Source organism: Centroberyx gerrardi, chromosome 19, assembly GCF_048128805.1.
Source record: "Centroberyx gerrardi isolate f3 chromosome 19, fCenGer3.hap1.cur.20231027, whole genome shotgun sequence".
Lineage (NCBI taxonomy): Eukaryota > Metazoa > Chordata > Actinopteri > Beryciformes > Berycidae > Centroberyx > Centroberyx gerrardi.
Genome location: NC_136015.1, coordinates 23,526,197 through 23,541,598, shown reverse-complemented (window position 1 = coordinate 23,541,598; position 15,402 = coordinate 23,526,197). Strand labels below are relative to the sequence as shown.

Below are 15,402 nucleotides of genomic sequence, written 5' to 3'. Positions count from 1 at the left end.
AGCTGTAATTTCTGCCTGTATGCAGGTAATCAGGTGGATCATGACGTGGTCAGAGTGTCCCAGTGCAGCGCGGGGGACGGCATGATAGGCACTGCTTACTGTGGTCCAGAATGTTCTCCTCTCTGGTCGGCATTTAATAAACTGTCTGTATTTGGGGAGTTCATGGGTGAGATTTCCTTTCTTAAAGTCACCGATGACAATAACTAAGGAATCCGGGTTTTTTCATTTTTCATTTTAAAAACAGATATTGAGAAACAGATATTGCACATATTTTTATATATATATATTATTATTATATTATATTATATAAATATCTCTATTTTATTTCTATTTTATATTTATGTTTCTTGACTTTTGGACCAATACACCAAGGCAAATTCCTTGTATTGTCAAAACTTGGCAATAAACCTGTTTCTGATTCTGATAATGGGAGTTCAACTCTCGCGAGTTTTGTCTCCGTAACTTCGCAGGTAGGTAGGACTGAACCATTAGATGTTTGTAGTGAGGGGTGGTAGGCTACATGATTTTAGCAAAAAGGAATGGAAAAAACTCACCATCAGACGCCCCTGATTGGTTTAACCGAATCTTTTTAAACACGCTGGCCTCGTGCAGTACCTCGTTCAGTCTGTTCCTTGTTTTTGCTTTCAGCAAGTTCAGGGAGACAGAGAGGAGACATTCCAGAGATTTCACGGCCCGTTTCAAAGGATTTAACTTCGAGGAAGATATTTGGCGACTTGTTTTGGTGTGACGCTTGGTGAGTTATTTTAATTATTGATTACATTAGGAGACTTCAAAATAGGCGACAGTGTTTCCGCTGGTAACATGTTGTATTTAATTGTAGGATTTGTTTTGTAGTGTAACCGCTGTAGGTACCGGATCTGCTCAGGTTGCTAGATGTGTGTGTTCTGCAGAGTAATGATGACACACTAATGTTCGCTAATGTTAACTAGCTAACTAATCTAAATTAAAAGAATATTGTCCTTTACTAAATCAATTGCTCAACGATTTCCAATTAACGTTACAGCGCCTAAATTACATAAGCTTTGTGCCATGAGTTCTGTTTGTTTGTTTGTTTGTTTGGAGTTATTGACACGGCGGCCATTTTGAACACTCAGGGTGGGGAAACTCTACCTGGAAGAGCAGGTCCAGTTGCTCTACACTTAGTATTTCACACATTCACAATGAAAAACATATCAGAAACAAATATATCTCAAGAATCAGAGGGATATCGGTTCACATTTTAATGTATTTGGCCCAGTATCTCTACCTACCAGAGTCTAGTCTAGCCAGCTAGCTAGTAGCTAACTAACTAGTAAGCTAACTAGCTAACTTCCTGCTAAATTCAGGCAGTTGTTGTCAATGTTGCTAGTTAGTCTGGTAACTGTTCGTCTAACTGAAGTTCTCAGTTAACCTATGTGTTGAAGTAAAGCTAGATTTATGCCGATCTTCCAGGTACAATTTCCCACCCCAAGTGTTCAGAATCGTGTGAATAAGGTCAGATCCGTTTTTTGGGTTGGGACTAGGGGTGCTGTGTTGCGTTGGAGAGCTTAGTGAATCAGATACTGTATTGTATATTTAATTGAGTGTCACATTCAAGGTAGGAAGAGAAAAATGGTTCTAGGAGAGACTATTCATTAGGATATTGTATTAAGAGACAGTTGGTATGAGATTTGAATGCTGGAGACACAACTGAGGTTTCCTCTGTCAAGACAGGGCAAACTACTGATTTGGCACAGTTTTGCCTTACTGAATTCCATTTGTGGGTTGTACATGGAAATTGTTGTTGTACTTTTTCTAATAAATATGGAGCAGCCCATGTCCCAGACTGCAGCCGTTTATTTGAAGCAGGGTAGAGACATGCTAATTCACTCTGTTTGAGAAGTGTATTTGGTCATATTTTAGAATGAAGCCTCCTTCTTCTCTGGTCTGATCTCATTGTAGTTTCATTAAGTGTTTGTGTGTATAAGTAAAGTAGGCTACTCAACAAAACTAAATGGAAAAATATGTCCTTTTGGGTTTCTTCTTGCCAGCTGAGCAAATCATCAGACAGACGAGACAGTCAGATACTTCAAGGATTTGGTGGACGACAGGATTTGGTGCAAGCAAGGTGAGTTATTTTAATTATTGATTACATTTTAAATTAACTGTTAACCGTTATACATAGTACATAATACGTTTTTTGTTACGTTTTTATTTCACTCAGATTAGTGTTTTGGAGGCAATACAGTTATATTAAACACCAGCCAGCATCATATCTTTAGGAAAGCTCTACCACAGAAATGAGAAAGGAACGTCTTACAGCTAGAAAAATGACAAAATAGGGCTTTTGGCTGCAAGAGTCAGGCATTTTCAAAATTTTTAACGTTTAAATTTTTAAAAACAACCTCTAGGTTTTGATGTAAACCAACACCCATACTAACCCAATTTTCGCTCATTAATAAATAGTTTTAGTTGTTAGCCTTTATATAGTCTAGGTTGCATTAAGTGTACACATTGAAATGACAACAGACCCCATTTTAGTATCATTCAATGTGTATGTTGTTGTTAGTGCAGTTAAGGCTGTATAACTGGTCTTTATCAGTGCAACTGAAGTGAAAATATTGTTCTAGCTCCCTTCCAAGCAAGATAACAATATATGGCAACACTATTTTCACACACCCATGTACTGTGTACATGTGCTTATTAACAGTGACGTGTTTATAAGCTATGATCTATGGAGATGCTAACTAAGGGGAGGAATATGACCATTATTTGTATTATTTCAGTACTGTATTGTGAATGTACTTATTGCAGTAATGAAACTTACATAGATGTTTACAGTTGTGTAGCTTGGAATTGGCAAAGCCTAGCTATAACAGACCAATAGCAAATGTCTTTCAACCTAAACAGCCAGCAGTAAGGTTTTTTTTGTTGAGCGTGATGCATCAAATTTTAGTACATTTGTGTTCAAAAATGATTTGTTGCTTAGTTATAGATATATTTAAAAATATAATTGTCCAATTATTGTAGGCTAAAAGTGTCTTGTAATGTCATTATTAATCAATTGTGGCGAATTTTTTTTTGTGTACATACTTTTAGATGCCTCGTGGAAAGTCCTACCGTCGTTCCCAGGCATCCAAGAGGAGAATGGCGGAGCGATGGACTGTGGATATTGAACCTCAGCAGCCCTGCAATGCCAGTTGTGCACGTATGTAGCCAACCATTTTTTCATTAAATGTTTTCCTTATATATGTAAGGTGTATATTCTTGTTGCATGACTGTAAACTCTTTTTTCCCCTGCGTTTTGTACAGTTTTCCTAGTAGGAAGGTGTGTAATTGTTGTGTTTACATCATTTATGATTTGTAAAGGTTCATTAAGTTTTATCTTGGTGTCTTTTTGTCTGTTTATAAATAGGCAGCGGTACAGGTTACCGCCACGCAGTGCTAAAATGGCCGATTTCACCCTTGACTGGACGAAGCCACAAGTTGGTCATTCCAGCCGAGTCTCCAGACAAGAAGGTATTATTGTTTTAGAATTTATGAGCAAAATACTTGATCTGAGGAATAATTAGTGATTTTCATTCTAAAAAAATCCCTTCTGTTGTTCCAGTTTGTACTGCTTGTTGGTGCCTCCCATCTACGAGCCATTGCGGATGGATTCGTGAAGATGCCGGAGGGAGGACTTGACTTTGGTGTCATGTCGACGCCGGGGGGCGCTGCGGCAGACTTGAGGACGGAGGTGCTGAATGCTGCCGTGCCTCGGACACCCGATGCAGTCTGTCTTATGGCCCCTAGCAACAACTTGACAGCCAGCAGGACCATTAGCGAGGCAGGGGCAGACTTTGGCAGGCTCCTGGCCAGTGCCTGCAGTCGCTGGCCTAAGGTACGCTTATTTTTTATTGTATTATTAGTATTATTGTTATTAGTATATCTTTGGTACTATAATTAATTTGGTTGTATGAGCTGTTGCAGAATAATGTACATTTATTTTAATGGGTATGACATTTTGAAAAAAAATGTACTTTTGTAATGAAGAACTATTGTTTTGCATAGGTGTTTGTCCTGGACTTTCCTCCGCGTCTGAACATGGAGGTGCTGCAGCAGGATCTCCTGCGTCAGGAGTTTCATCGTGTGGCGGCACGCATGGGTACGTTTAAAAAAGATTTTAGTTTAAGTACAGTTACATGTATAACGGGTTATATCTTCTTAGGCAAACTGATTGAATAAATATTATAATTTCCATAATATTCATGATGGTTTTGTAATTAACAAAAAGCATTGAGTTAAAATATATGTATGGATATTTCAATAATTCATGATGTTTTCTTTTTTTTTAAGGTGTCAAGTACTGGTCTATTGCTGACCACTTTCCTTTGGACTGCCTTGAGCTGTGGAGCAGAGATGGTGTAAGTAGAATATGTTGTGACATGGCAAATGGAAAAGTTTGATGTACACTTCTTTGTAGTTGATATGACAAGTTCAGTTAATGGCAGATACATATTGAGAGTGAAATTTCTGTTTTGTAAATTATTTGTTAATTACTTATTTTTGCAGGTCCACTTGAGTGATAGTGAGGGGATGGAGATCCTTGTGCAGCTGCTGTGGAGCGCTGCTTATCAGCAACTGGAGACCGCAGCACCAAAGCCAGCGGTTCCTCCCAGGACGTCACCGCCCAGATTCTCTCCAAAAGTGGTTGTGAAGGGAGAGGTCATCGTGTCACGGCCACAACCAAACCCTTTTGAGTGGACACTTGTTGGACAGGGCAGGAAGGTAATAGGTTGCACACTGTAACTGTGTGGTTGAGACTTTGAAAAAAGCGATATTCCCTAAGCAGTTTACCTTAGTAATGGTCAAAGGGTAGCTATGTGTTTAATACAAACTGTGCTATTTCTCATTACAGAGGTGCCAACCTGGGGAACTTGAGCAGTCCTGTGGTGCACCCAAAAGGAGGACGGTTCAGCAGCAGGTTTGTTATGTTTGTATTATGCTTCAACTTAAACAATTAGGATATGTTTATTGATTATATGTGTATGGTTTGCTTTTTGACAAGACAAATTGTCAGCAATAGTCTTTCTGCATTTTTATTTCACAGGTGTTGAAGGAGTGTTTCATCCCGCTAACGCCTGTCAGGTTTAGCAGTGCCATGTTGGATGCGATGGATCAAGTTGTTCCAGCGGATCTTTGTAGCCCTGTGGAGTCCGCAGCTGTTCCAGAAGGCAAAAAGGTAATTTGAATGCAAATTGTATCTGTTGGTTGAGGCCTTATTATAAAGTGTCTCTTTCTTCCTGACACGCTCTAAATTAATAACGGTCAAGAGTGCTTATATTGTCCAAAAGGAGCTATGCCCCAAATATGGCTTCAGAAAGTTTATTTTGTTTTTCTTACATTAGAAACCAAAGGTGGAACAGCAGCAGAAAGCAGCTGCCTCCAAGAGGGGACTGGCAAAGCAGCAGGTTTGTCATTTTTTTAATGCAATATTTGACTCATTTGGAGTTGTTTGTTGTACAGTTGGTTTAGAACAACATTTTTGCATATATTTGTAGTATTTAGTAAATAATTGTGAAACAATGAAAAGATACATGGTTTTATTTTGTTCATTCAATTGTTTTCTTTCTAGGTGGAGGCAACACCGGGCGTTGTGGAGGCGTCTTCAGAGCCATCACCTGGCAGGGCTGTGAAAGTGTCTGTGGAGGAGGAGGTTGGTGCACTTTGTTTGTTTTTTGAATGGAGCATGCAAAGCTATTTCACTGTCATTGTTAATGCAGTATAAATTAGAATTAAAAACAACACTTCAGTGTTATTTTCGCTCATTAATAAATAAATAGTTTTAGTTGGTAGCCTTTATATAGTCTAGGTTGCATCACGTGTACACATTGAAATGACAACAGACCTCATTTTAGTTTCATTCAATGTGTATGTGTGTTTGTTTACCCTAGGTGGAGGCAACACCGAGCGCTGTGGAGCTGTCTTCAAAGCCATCACCTGCCAGTGCTGTGAAAGTGGCTGTGAAGGAGGAGGGTTTCGGTATGCGGCGCACACCAAGATCCGTCAAAGGTCAGAGCGATGCTAATCCTGATGCTTGCGTGCGTTCAGAAAAATTGCAATCGTCATTTCCGGGTGATGCTTTTGAGTGTCATGATGCTACCGATGAGGTTGTAGAAGCCGTTTCTGGCAGAGTGGCGGTTGAAAGTGTTAATTTGGAAAACATTCAAGTTACAGCTGAGCCTGAGGACTGCACTTCTATCAGGGTTGAAAACGGTGTAAGAGGATCATTTCATCAGGGGAATGATCTGTTTGAATATGCAGGACGTCAGTGTATGGCAATAGGTTTGGTAAGCCTAGCAAAACATACAGTTGACAGTGTTTTTTCATGGCAGACAAAAGATCTGGACACGGTTCTACTTTTAGGTGACAAGTTGTACACGTCTTTGAGAGACAACAACATGATCAGTGGCGAGTCCGATCTGTTGTGTGTTCCTGATTTGCCTAAACAGTCAGTTATTGATGGACAGACCTTTCAGTTTGAATATGGTGACTATGTATCTGGTAAAGTAAATGTGGTTGATGGAGACCTTATCCAGGCTGGCGCACACACCTCTCTACTAAACGGATTGGAAAACATGTTTGCCAAATATGACACGTTTTCTGACATTGAGTACTAGCACATGTGCAATCATTTGTCAGAATGGACGGTATGCAGTGGTTGATTCTCATGCACGCAATGCTGCTGGAATGGCAGATGTATATGGTCGAAGCGTTATTGTACATTTTAGTTGTCTTAAAGACGTGTGTGATTACATATGCAAATTGGCTGCATCGCTCGGTGGAAGGCCTTTTGAGATTGCTGGTGTTTGTGTCATTCACACAGGCCCAAATGAAAGCAGTCATACGTCTGTGTGTCCAAAAGTGGAAAGTACAGATTCTGTCAAGACTTTTGAAACCACCGAGTTGGGTTTCGGTTCATCACTGGAATGTACTATTGCATCATCACCCAACACTGAGAGAGGTACGAAGCGTTATGAAACTGTTGTTTGTGTTCATCAGCCTCAACTGCAGAGTTGTTATGGTTTCTGCAAAGTGAATAGCTCCTATTCCAAAGCGTACAATGTTAGACGGCGAAGTGCAGAGAAAAGTTCAGAGCCTAAGAGAATGGAAACAGTTGAGTGTACAACTGGTTTTAGTCCAGTTGTAACTTCAGGTTTTGGGAATGAAGGAGTAGTGTATATTGAGGATGAAGTAACAGATCAACAAACAGATTGTGATGTTGTGGATGAGGTGAGTAAAATCACATTCAGATTTAGTCCTGTGTGCACTGAAGTTGCAAAAACATTATGTAGTAAATGTAATGTGGAGTTTGAGAGACAGGATGTACAGGTGCATACAGAATATGGGTCTTTGGGTGTTGTGTGTAAAACAAATAAAATCGTAGAGGATGGTAATAGCTTTTTTAGATCAGTATCGCAAGTTATCTGTGGTTCTCAAAAAAGTCATCTAAAAATTAGACGTGCTGTTGTAAAGTACATGGAAAATCATAGTGCGTTTTTGGATAAAGAATATGTTTCAGTAGCAGAGTATATTAACAAATCACAAATGAGGTATGTTGGCAGTAGAGCAACCAAAATAGAAATTCAAGCGGCAGCAAATGCTTTTGGAGTGGACATATTTACATACAGTGGTGAAAGATGGCTCAAATACAGTAGCATTAGTTCAGTGTTGACAAATGAAGGAATATACTTGAAACATTATGAGAATAATCATTTTGAGCCAGTAGTTTGTGTCCAACATGTTGATAAGCAGGTTTGCTTTGATTTGTGCAAAGTGGGTAATTCATCTGAGACACAGTACATGTGTAGAAGGAAGTTAAAAGGGCAGGCACAGAGTGGTGCAAATATCAGCAGTTCTTCTACTGGGAATATTCGTTCAAAGTACATAAAAAGGAAACAGAACTTCTTAAGGAAAACGCATTATAAGAACAACAAGGTTTACCAAGAAAAGAATAAAGAAAATTCAGTGAAAAAGTATAGCAATGTAGAATATCAACAAAGAGTGAAACTGGCTCATAAGATGAGGTATTGTAGGGATGAAGAATATAAAAACATGCAAATTGGAAATAGTCAATCAAGATACCATGGAAACGCATTGTATAGAGAAAAAGTAAAGGAAATGAGTAGAAGGAAATATCGACAAAATGTGTTGCATAGAGAAAAAGTAAAGGAAATGAGTATAAGGAAATATCGACAAAATGCGCTGCATAGAGAAAAAGTAAAGGAAATGAGTAAAAGGAAATAACAAAATGTGTTGCATAGAGAAAAAGTAAAGGAAATGAGTAAAAGGAAATATCAACAAAATGTGTTGCATAGAGGAAAAAGTAAAGGAAATGAATAAGAGGAAATACGTGAGGGATAATGCCCGACGAGGTGTCCATTATCAGGAATTAATTAGCGCACCCCTATTGTCAGGTCTCCACTCTAATGCAAATAAACACCTACTGTCTGCCCCCCACCCCCAGTTTCAGGTCTCTACTCTGTTCCAAGTAAACACCTTTGTATTCCCAAGTATAGACTTCTCACTGTTTATTACACTGCAAAATAGCATTCATAAACACAAAGGAATACATTGGCTGGCTGGAAAATCGATAGTTTATAGTACTATATAAATCATGTTATTGAATTTTATAAATCGGCGTCATGAAAGTAAGTACCAAGCTATGATATCTGCATTACATCACCTTTTGTATGCACCAAACATATCCCACAAATTCACATGCCATTTTTATTATGGAAAATCAAGCCTACTCCTTATTCATAAACGCATTGAAGAATAATATAATAACATTTTGAAAATGTATTTAGATACCGATCTAGCATAGCATCAAGTCCTTGGATAAACATGTCCTCCGCTGTGGAGTCAATGCTGCTGCTAGTCCCAGATTCATCGTCAGATATGTCTTCAGACTCATCACTTTGACGGGTAATAAACTCCACGGCTTCTTCCACGGTATACCGAGACTTTTGCTTTGCTTTCGGTATTGTAAAATGACTACGAAATCCAAAAGAACGGTCAACGAAAGTGTTTTTGCCGGCGTAGAAGTGCTGTATTCGGTGCATAACACGCTGTGCGCAATGGAAAACAACCAAAACTCTCTACCTGTATTACGCCGACACCGTAAAGCATGCCCTCTCGCTGAACCATAACATGTTACACATCGTTGGAATCGGAATCTCATTGGCTGTAAGACTTGTCAGTCAGAAGTCTAATCGTCTGCCATTGGCTCGATGTGTATGATATAGACGCTAAATTGACTCACGTGGTTTGCCGACAGCCAAGGAAGCGCTGGTTCGCTTTACTGACACACTGTTCAGCCAATACGGATCGCAGAATCATGTGGGATGGCTTGATTTGTTCCAAAGAGTCTATAGATCACAGAGAGAGTAAGCTTTCACATGTAGCCATCCGTCGTCAAGCGTTACAAACGGTAAACCGGACACAAACAATGTCTACTTCAGAGACTTGCAAAGTCAACAAAGGGCGTTTTTATTGATGAATTCCAGAGTCAGCATGTTTGTGTGACCAAATGCAATGGCTAGTTTTGTTTGTTGGACCCTTGCCTTGATCTGGATACCAAGATTACCGAGATGCAGGTTGTTTTTGGACTTCCAGACGACACTGAAGGTAGGGAGCTCCCATCTTGTGTTGGTTTGTTTTCTGTGCACTCTTTGCACACAAGCTGTGTTTGCTCTTGCTGCGTCTCTGTGATCCTAGAACGGTTGGCTTCGATTGAATCGCGAGACTCGCTGCTTTCGAACGATGTGTAACATCACCAGATTTATTGAAAATTTCACCCTATTAATGAGTAATGAACAATAATTACATGTCCTACAGCCCGAGGACGGGCCGTTGCAAAACAAATAAATAAAAATTTAAAAAAACAAAACAAAAAAAACTTAAAATAGCATACCCTAATGTTCAGCAGTTACATGTTATGTTCATGTTACATTCAGTTCATGACAGGATTGACAAAGGAGACAGGGAGAACTCTGGTTTCTTTTCCTGCATTACAACAGCATTTATAACTAAAACATGTATTGACAAACATTTAGCTCATATATAGCAGTTATTCAAAACTACCACTAATTACATAATGACACACATTTGGTGGACCAAATGAAGTACAATTAGGCCATAATATGAAATGCTGCCACTCATATGCTGTTGTAATGCAGGTTTTGCTTTACCTTCCATGTAGCCTCAAAAAGCAAAAGGCACTGGTAATGGTACTCCTGGTTTACTGGGATGGGGTTCGATTCCCTGCAGTTTCCTGCTAATTGTTTTGGCATTTACATGAAAGCCCAGATTATTTTCACTCAATTAATTGTCTGTAACAACTGTCACTAACTTCCATAACTAGAGATGCACCGATCCGACTTTTTCAGTCCAGATACCGATACCAATAACTGGGCTTTGGGTATCGGCCGATACCGAGTACCGATCCGATACCAGTGTTTAATTAATAAACTGTAGGCTATGCCTCACTGTGTGGAAGAGACTGGGATCATTCTTTTATGTGTAAAGCAACATCAGGCTTGACTTTAACATTGCTTTCCTAACTTTGTAAAACAAAATGTAACAAATAAATACATAGATATAAATGTACTCAATTGTTATTTATTATTAAAATAATAAATAATTGTGCTCCAGCAACTTGGTAAAACATCTTCAAAATTAACAGGAATTACAATTCAAGTGTAAACCTTTTAAATGCAGCAACAAATTAGTCAGGAATTAAAATCCCAGTATAAAACAATACAACTGCATCAAATGAGAACAAAATGTAAACATTAAATCACAATTAAGTCACAAACTAGTGCAAACAAACTTGATAAATTAAATCACAATTCACACAAGTAGTATAAACAAATAACTTGGTAAAAACAAAACATTCAAAATATGCAGAATAAGCCTAAATTACTGAAATAACTCTGGCTTAACTGGTAATCTTGCTTTATGAAACAGCCCTCAGAAAAAAAATCAAGGTATGTTAGTCTGACTATGTGTCGGCTGAATGGAGCAGCAGTACCTGACGAACACGGAAAACACTTTAAATCGTGTTGTGGCAGGAAACAACGTTGACCTACAGCCGAGTCCCCGTAAACCTTGGATTTATGAATGGAGTCTGGCTGGACGCGCCGATTGTATAATTGGTGGAAAACTACTTTACCTCGCAGGTTAAATGGCAGCCTGCTCGGCCGCACGGTGACCCGGCAGAGTTTAAACATATAACCGAGACAAAGTATTCATGCAGGTGTGTTTTTAACTACCGAGCATCAGCACTGACCCCCGGTCAGCTCACCCCGACCCCGGCTCTGTTATGAGGGTTGGGCTCCAGGTTAGCTTGTTAGCCTGGATGCTAGCTGCGGGAGGCTCGCGCCCGAAAATTCAGTGCGCGAGACGCTGCGCACGGCAGGCGGGATCCTCCGGAGCTGCTGGACCGGAGGAGCCACCGGACGGACCGAAGGCAAATGGCCGGGTCTACCGGCCTACCGGCGCGCTGCTGACGCATGACGTAGTATGCGCACGTAGACATAAACATAGAATTGAATTGAATAGATCGACCCCATTGTCACCGATACCCGATCCAGCTATTTGAGTCAGTATCGGACCGATATCCGATATCAGTATCGGATCGGTGCATCCCTATCCATAACACTGTTTTGTGCTTCCTACATTCAGCAATATCTATAACTTTTACATGGATAGGGTAACACTTTGTTCATACAATAGGATACTAAGAATAAAGATGACTTACTAATGAAACATTGATGTTATGAGGTCTACACTCTTCACAAACATTTAACATTTGAGCAATATCACACGAGAGGGAGTGCTGTACTGTATATCAGCACGGCTGTGATTCGGTCGTAAGCACGAGGCCGCAGGATTTATTTCATAGCCAAATTTATTTATTTATTTATTTAATATCGACTTAAATGGCATTCCATATGTATTATGTTGTTTGTCCTTGGTGGTAAAGTAGTAATCTGCAACATTTTCATATGAATATAAATGTCCATTTCAACCTATATCCACTTCATAAATCTTCTCCATTGTCTGTTCTAAACAGCCAGTGTCTGGTAGCTCTTTCCTGGGAAAACAGGAAGGATGCGTTTTACGTTTCCGGTTTGTTTTAAATAAACAGAAGAAGAAGAACTGGGTAGTTAGCATGAGCAGTGATAGCCACCATGGCTGAACAGACAAAGAAAAGAGAAACTCAAACTGCATCAACAGGAAATCCAAGCTCCGCCCACACTGTTTGATTGACAGGTGATCTGTGGGAAGTGCAGAGCAGAAACACCACAGTGAGGCTGAGGGACAAAGATGGAGACTGAATTAAAAAAAAAAACATAAACAAAAAAAATGATTAACTTACACTTTAATCTCTCCTGTGACATACAAACAACTGATCAGTTGATCATTTATTAAAATTTGAATGAAAAAAAACACCAACTGATAATAATTTAGTCAATAAGTAAGTCAACGAGTTAGTCAGTGCAGCATGATTCAGGAAAATGCAGTGTTTTAGACAGTGATGTGGTAGTAAAGAGGAGGATGTAGCAGCTTCACTGATATTTGCCATAGGAACAGGGATGAGAGGGATGGTGCAGCAGGTGGACAGGCTTCTTCTGCCTTCAAGACAAACTGGCAACTTACATGAACCTCTCAAAACCCAAGTCACCATGGTCGCCCTCCTCGTCGTCAGCGTTGCCCTCATTACAGCTCCCAGTCTGTTCTGTATCTACTGACAGGAGGGTTAATGGGGTTCAGGCGCCATCCAATGTCTCTGCCACAGTTTATAAAAAAAGTTTTAAAAGGTGGGTGCACTGAGTTGCTGAAGGTATAACGGCCCTAACAGCTGACAACTAGTCTCAACAGATTTGCATAAACATTGTTAATTTCTATGCTGTTTTTGTCTGGAAACTGATGATTTAATCACCGATAAGTCTGATTGGTTTTGAGTTTATATAATGTCATCTTGTTAGCTAGCTAATCTGGTCAGCTATCACTGTCTTGTTACATCTGATTAGCACGCTAGCTAACGTATCTAGTAGCAGCTAGCGTTAGCATGTTCACATTAACATCAGTGTGTTTGCTGGCTAGTTAGCTAGCTAACAGTTTGTTCAATGAATGTGAATATTAAAGTGATACGTGTGGTGTTTTTAAACATCGATATTTCATTTGTGATACCTTGTGATGCCCAGCTCAGAGGTTTTGTCCTTGACTTTCCTGAAGAGGATCAACATGTTGGAAGTGATTTCTCCGTCTTCCTTTCCCTCCTTCCCTCAATTTTATCAGATTATTTCACTTTTACTTAGAACGTTACTGAATCGACCCACACCCACACCGCAACAAGCTTTTTCAGGTTACTCCTTACTTACTTACTTACAGGTTTCTCCAATTCTTCAATGGACCTCCATGAACAACTCTCTATACATGTTGAGTAACAAACAACTACTGTCTGTTGTATGTCTTGCACAGTCCCCTAATTTGTACTGAATGCAGGTCCTGTATGTCACAATATTAGTTGCCAGTTGTCCCCAAAACAAATCCTGTACATTCGTTGGCGAATAAAGTGACTGTGATACGGTGGTAAACTCTCATATTGCCCCGATGCTGTTGGTGCTGAGTCGGTGATGTTGCTGAGGTCAGAGTGTTGTTCTGTCCTCCAGACACACACTGATACACAATCTGTACATGTAGTTATGTCCCGGTTGGCAACTCAGCGCCCAACTAGAGGAATCTAATATCTAGGTCAGCGTCAACGACTCATATTTTTACAAAGTAACGCTACTTTACTTAGTAGCTTCAAGTAGCTGTCAGCTAAACTATGCACACACACACACACACACACACACACACACACAAACAGTTAATGCTATATTTGTATTATTATAGTGAAATATGATTTACATGAGAGTCGACTCTGACGGACAGCGAGGTGCAGGAGGGGGCCAGGTTCAAACCAAACTAGCACAAAACGTCTTGGAAACTGTTGATCTGATATCAAAAAATATTTAGGTCCTGATTTCCAGAGTCCAGAGTTTATGTTCAACATGTTCAATACATTCAACATGTTTCCAGCACATTTAAAGATTCACAAAGCATTGGGTAACTATTGTTGTAACAGGGTAATAACCAGGTACATCTGCACAAAAAAAGTCCAAAACATAAACTGCTGCTGCATTACTAATCGCATTGAGAAGTTATTACGTGATTTCAAGTTATATTGCAATTGGCATAGAGATGCAATACTCATGCCCTCTCCTTGTGATACCACACACACACACACACACACACACACACCACCTGAGAGACGCTCTCTGTATTTTCTTCGTATTTATATGCTCTATTACCTTTTTATTTGTATGCTTTACTACCTTTTCCACTCTGTTCTTCAACCCACACCTCTGTTCTTCGCTGCTGTAAAGACCCAATTTCCCCCCAGGGATCAATAAAGTTTCATGTTATTGCATCTTATCTTATTATTCCCTCTTTGTTCATCCTAAAAGTAAAGATGAGCTGTTAATAGAGGCAGTGTAGTGCCTGTTCCTCTCGACAGCCTTTCCTCCCCTCTTTCCAAACACAGTAATAAAGTACAGAAACATAAATGTCCACCTTCTATTTCAGGATATGTGCAGGTTCAGGAAAGCCAAATTGAAGATATTTTAATGCTACCTGGAATTGAATTTCCCATCAATTTAAAAACCAAAATAAAGAAACCAAGCTGGGCAAAACCAGCCCATTTCTGACACTATCATTATCGCATAGGCAGTATAAGAAAAAGTAAAAATAAATGAAGGGATGTGAAGTCCAATTATGCTTAGTAAACTAGATAAAAAATCAAACATGTCTAGCATGTTGTACTGCTAAAGAAAGCAGTGAACTTGCTGCAGAAACTAATTTCATCAGGTTTGTACAGACAAAAAGTCATGTACTGTACATACAGATTTATATGCAGCAGCGTGTTCATCTGTGTTTTTATTTCAGGCAAGTCTGTGACTTTGTTGTAACCGCTGCTGTAAGCCTATTAATCTGAGTGTAGACATGCAGTGCAAAGAAACCTGTCACTGCATGGACCGCTACTGTATCTAATACATTTTAATACACTGCAAAAAATGACAAGTTCTCCAGTGATTTTAACTTGTTTCTAGACCTATCAAGCTTATGGATAGTGATTTTAGTCAAATTATCTCTCTGCACTGGCATGTAATCTTAGCCTGGTAAGACCATCCTGATCACGTGACCTCACATTCGGTTTCACTCCACGGATCAGTCTGGACTTCCTGCCGCCCACATTGATTTCAGTGGGCGGGAGTACTTGCCTTGACAGACAAACTCCTTCAGCCAATCAGCGAATCCAAATTCAAA

At 39.6% G+C, this 15,402-nt stretch overlaps 1 protein-coding gene across 1 annotated transcript; it reads left to right on the top strand.

Moving 5' to 3' along the window:
- The first annotated feature begins 3,078 nt into the window (after window positions 1–3,078).
- LOC144542829 (uncharacterized) lies at window positions 3,079–9,760 on the top strand. The gene is made up of 11 exons (XM_078290191.1): window positions 3,079–3,164; window positions 3,399–3,498; window positions 3,590–3,862; window positions 4,033–4,126; window positions 4,318–4,385; window positions 4,534–4,749; window positions 4,880–4,945; window positions 5,072–5,203; window positions 5,597–5,681; window positions 5,916–6,033; window positions 9,742–9,760. The coding sequence occupies exons 1-11, from the start codon at window positions 3,079–3,081 to the stop codon at window positions 9,758–9,760; spliced, it is 1,257 nt and encodes a 418-aa protein (XP_078146317.1).
- Window positions 9,761–15,402: the final 5,642 nt, after the last annotated feature.

Bases quoted from the DNA above. Each gene is read 5' to 3' on its own strand.
- LOC144542829 (XM_078290191.1), top strand. From the start codon at position 3,079: ATGCCTCGTGGAAAGTCCTACCGTCGTTCCCAGGCATCCAAGAGGAGA. The intron at 3,499-3,589 runs GTATTATTGTTT...CTGTTGTTCCAG, and splicing joins CCGAGTCTCCAGACAAGAAG to TTTGTACTGCTTGTTGGTGC. The intron at 4,946-5,071 runs GTTTGTTATGTT...TTTATTTCACAG, and splicing joins GGAGGACGGTTCAGCAGCAG to GTGTTGAAGGAGTGTTTCAT.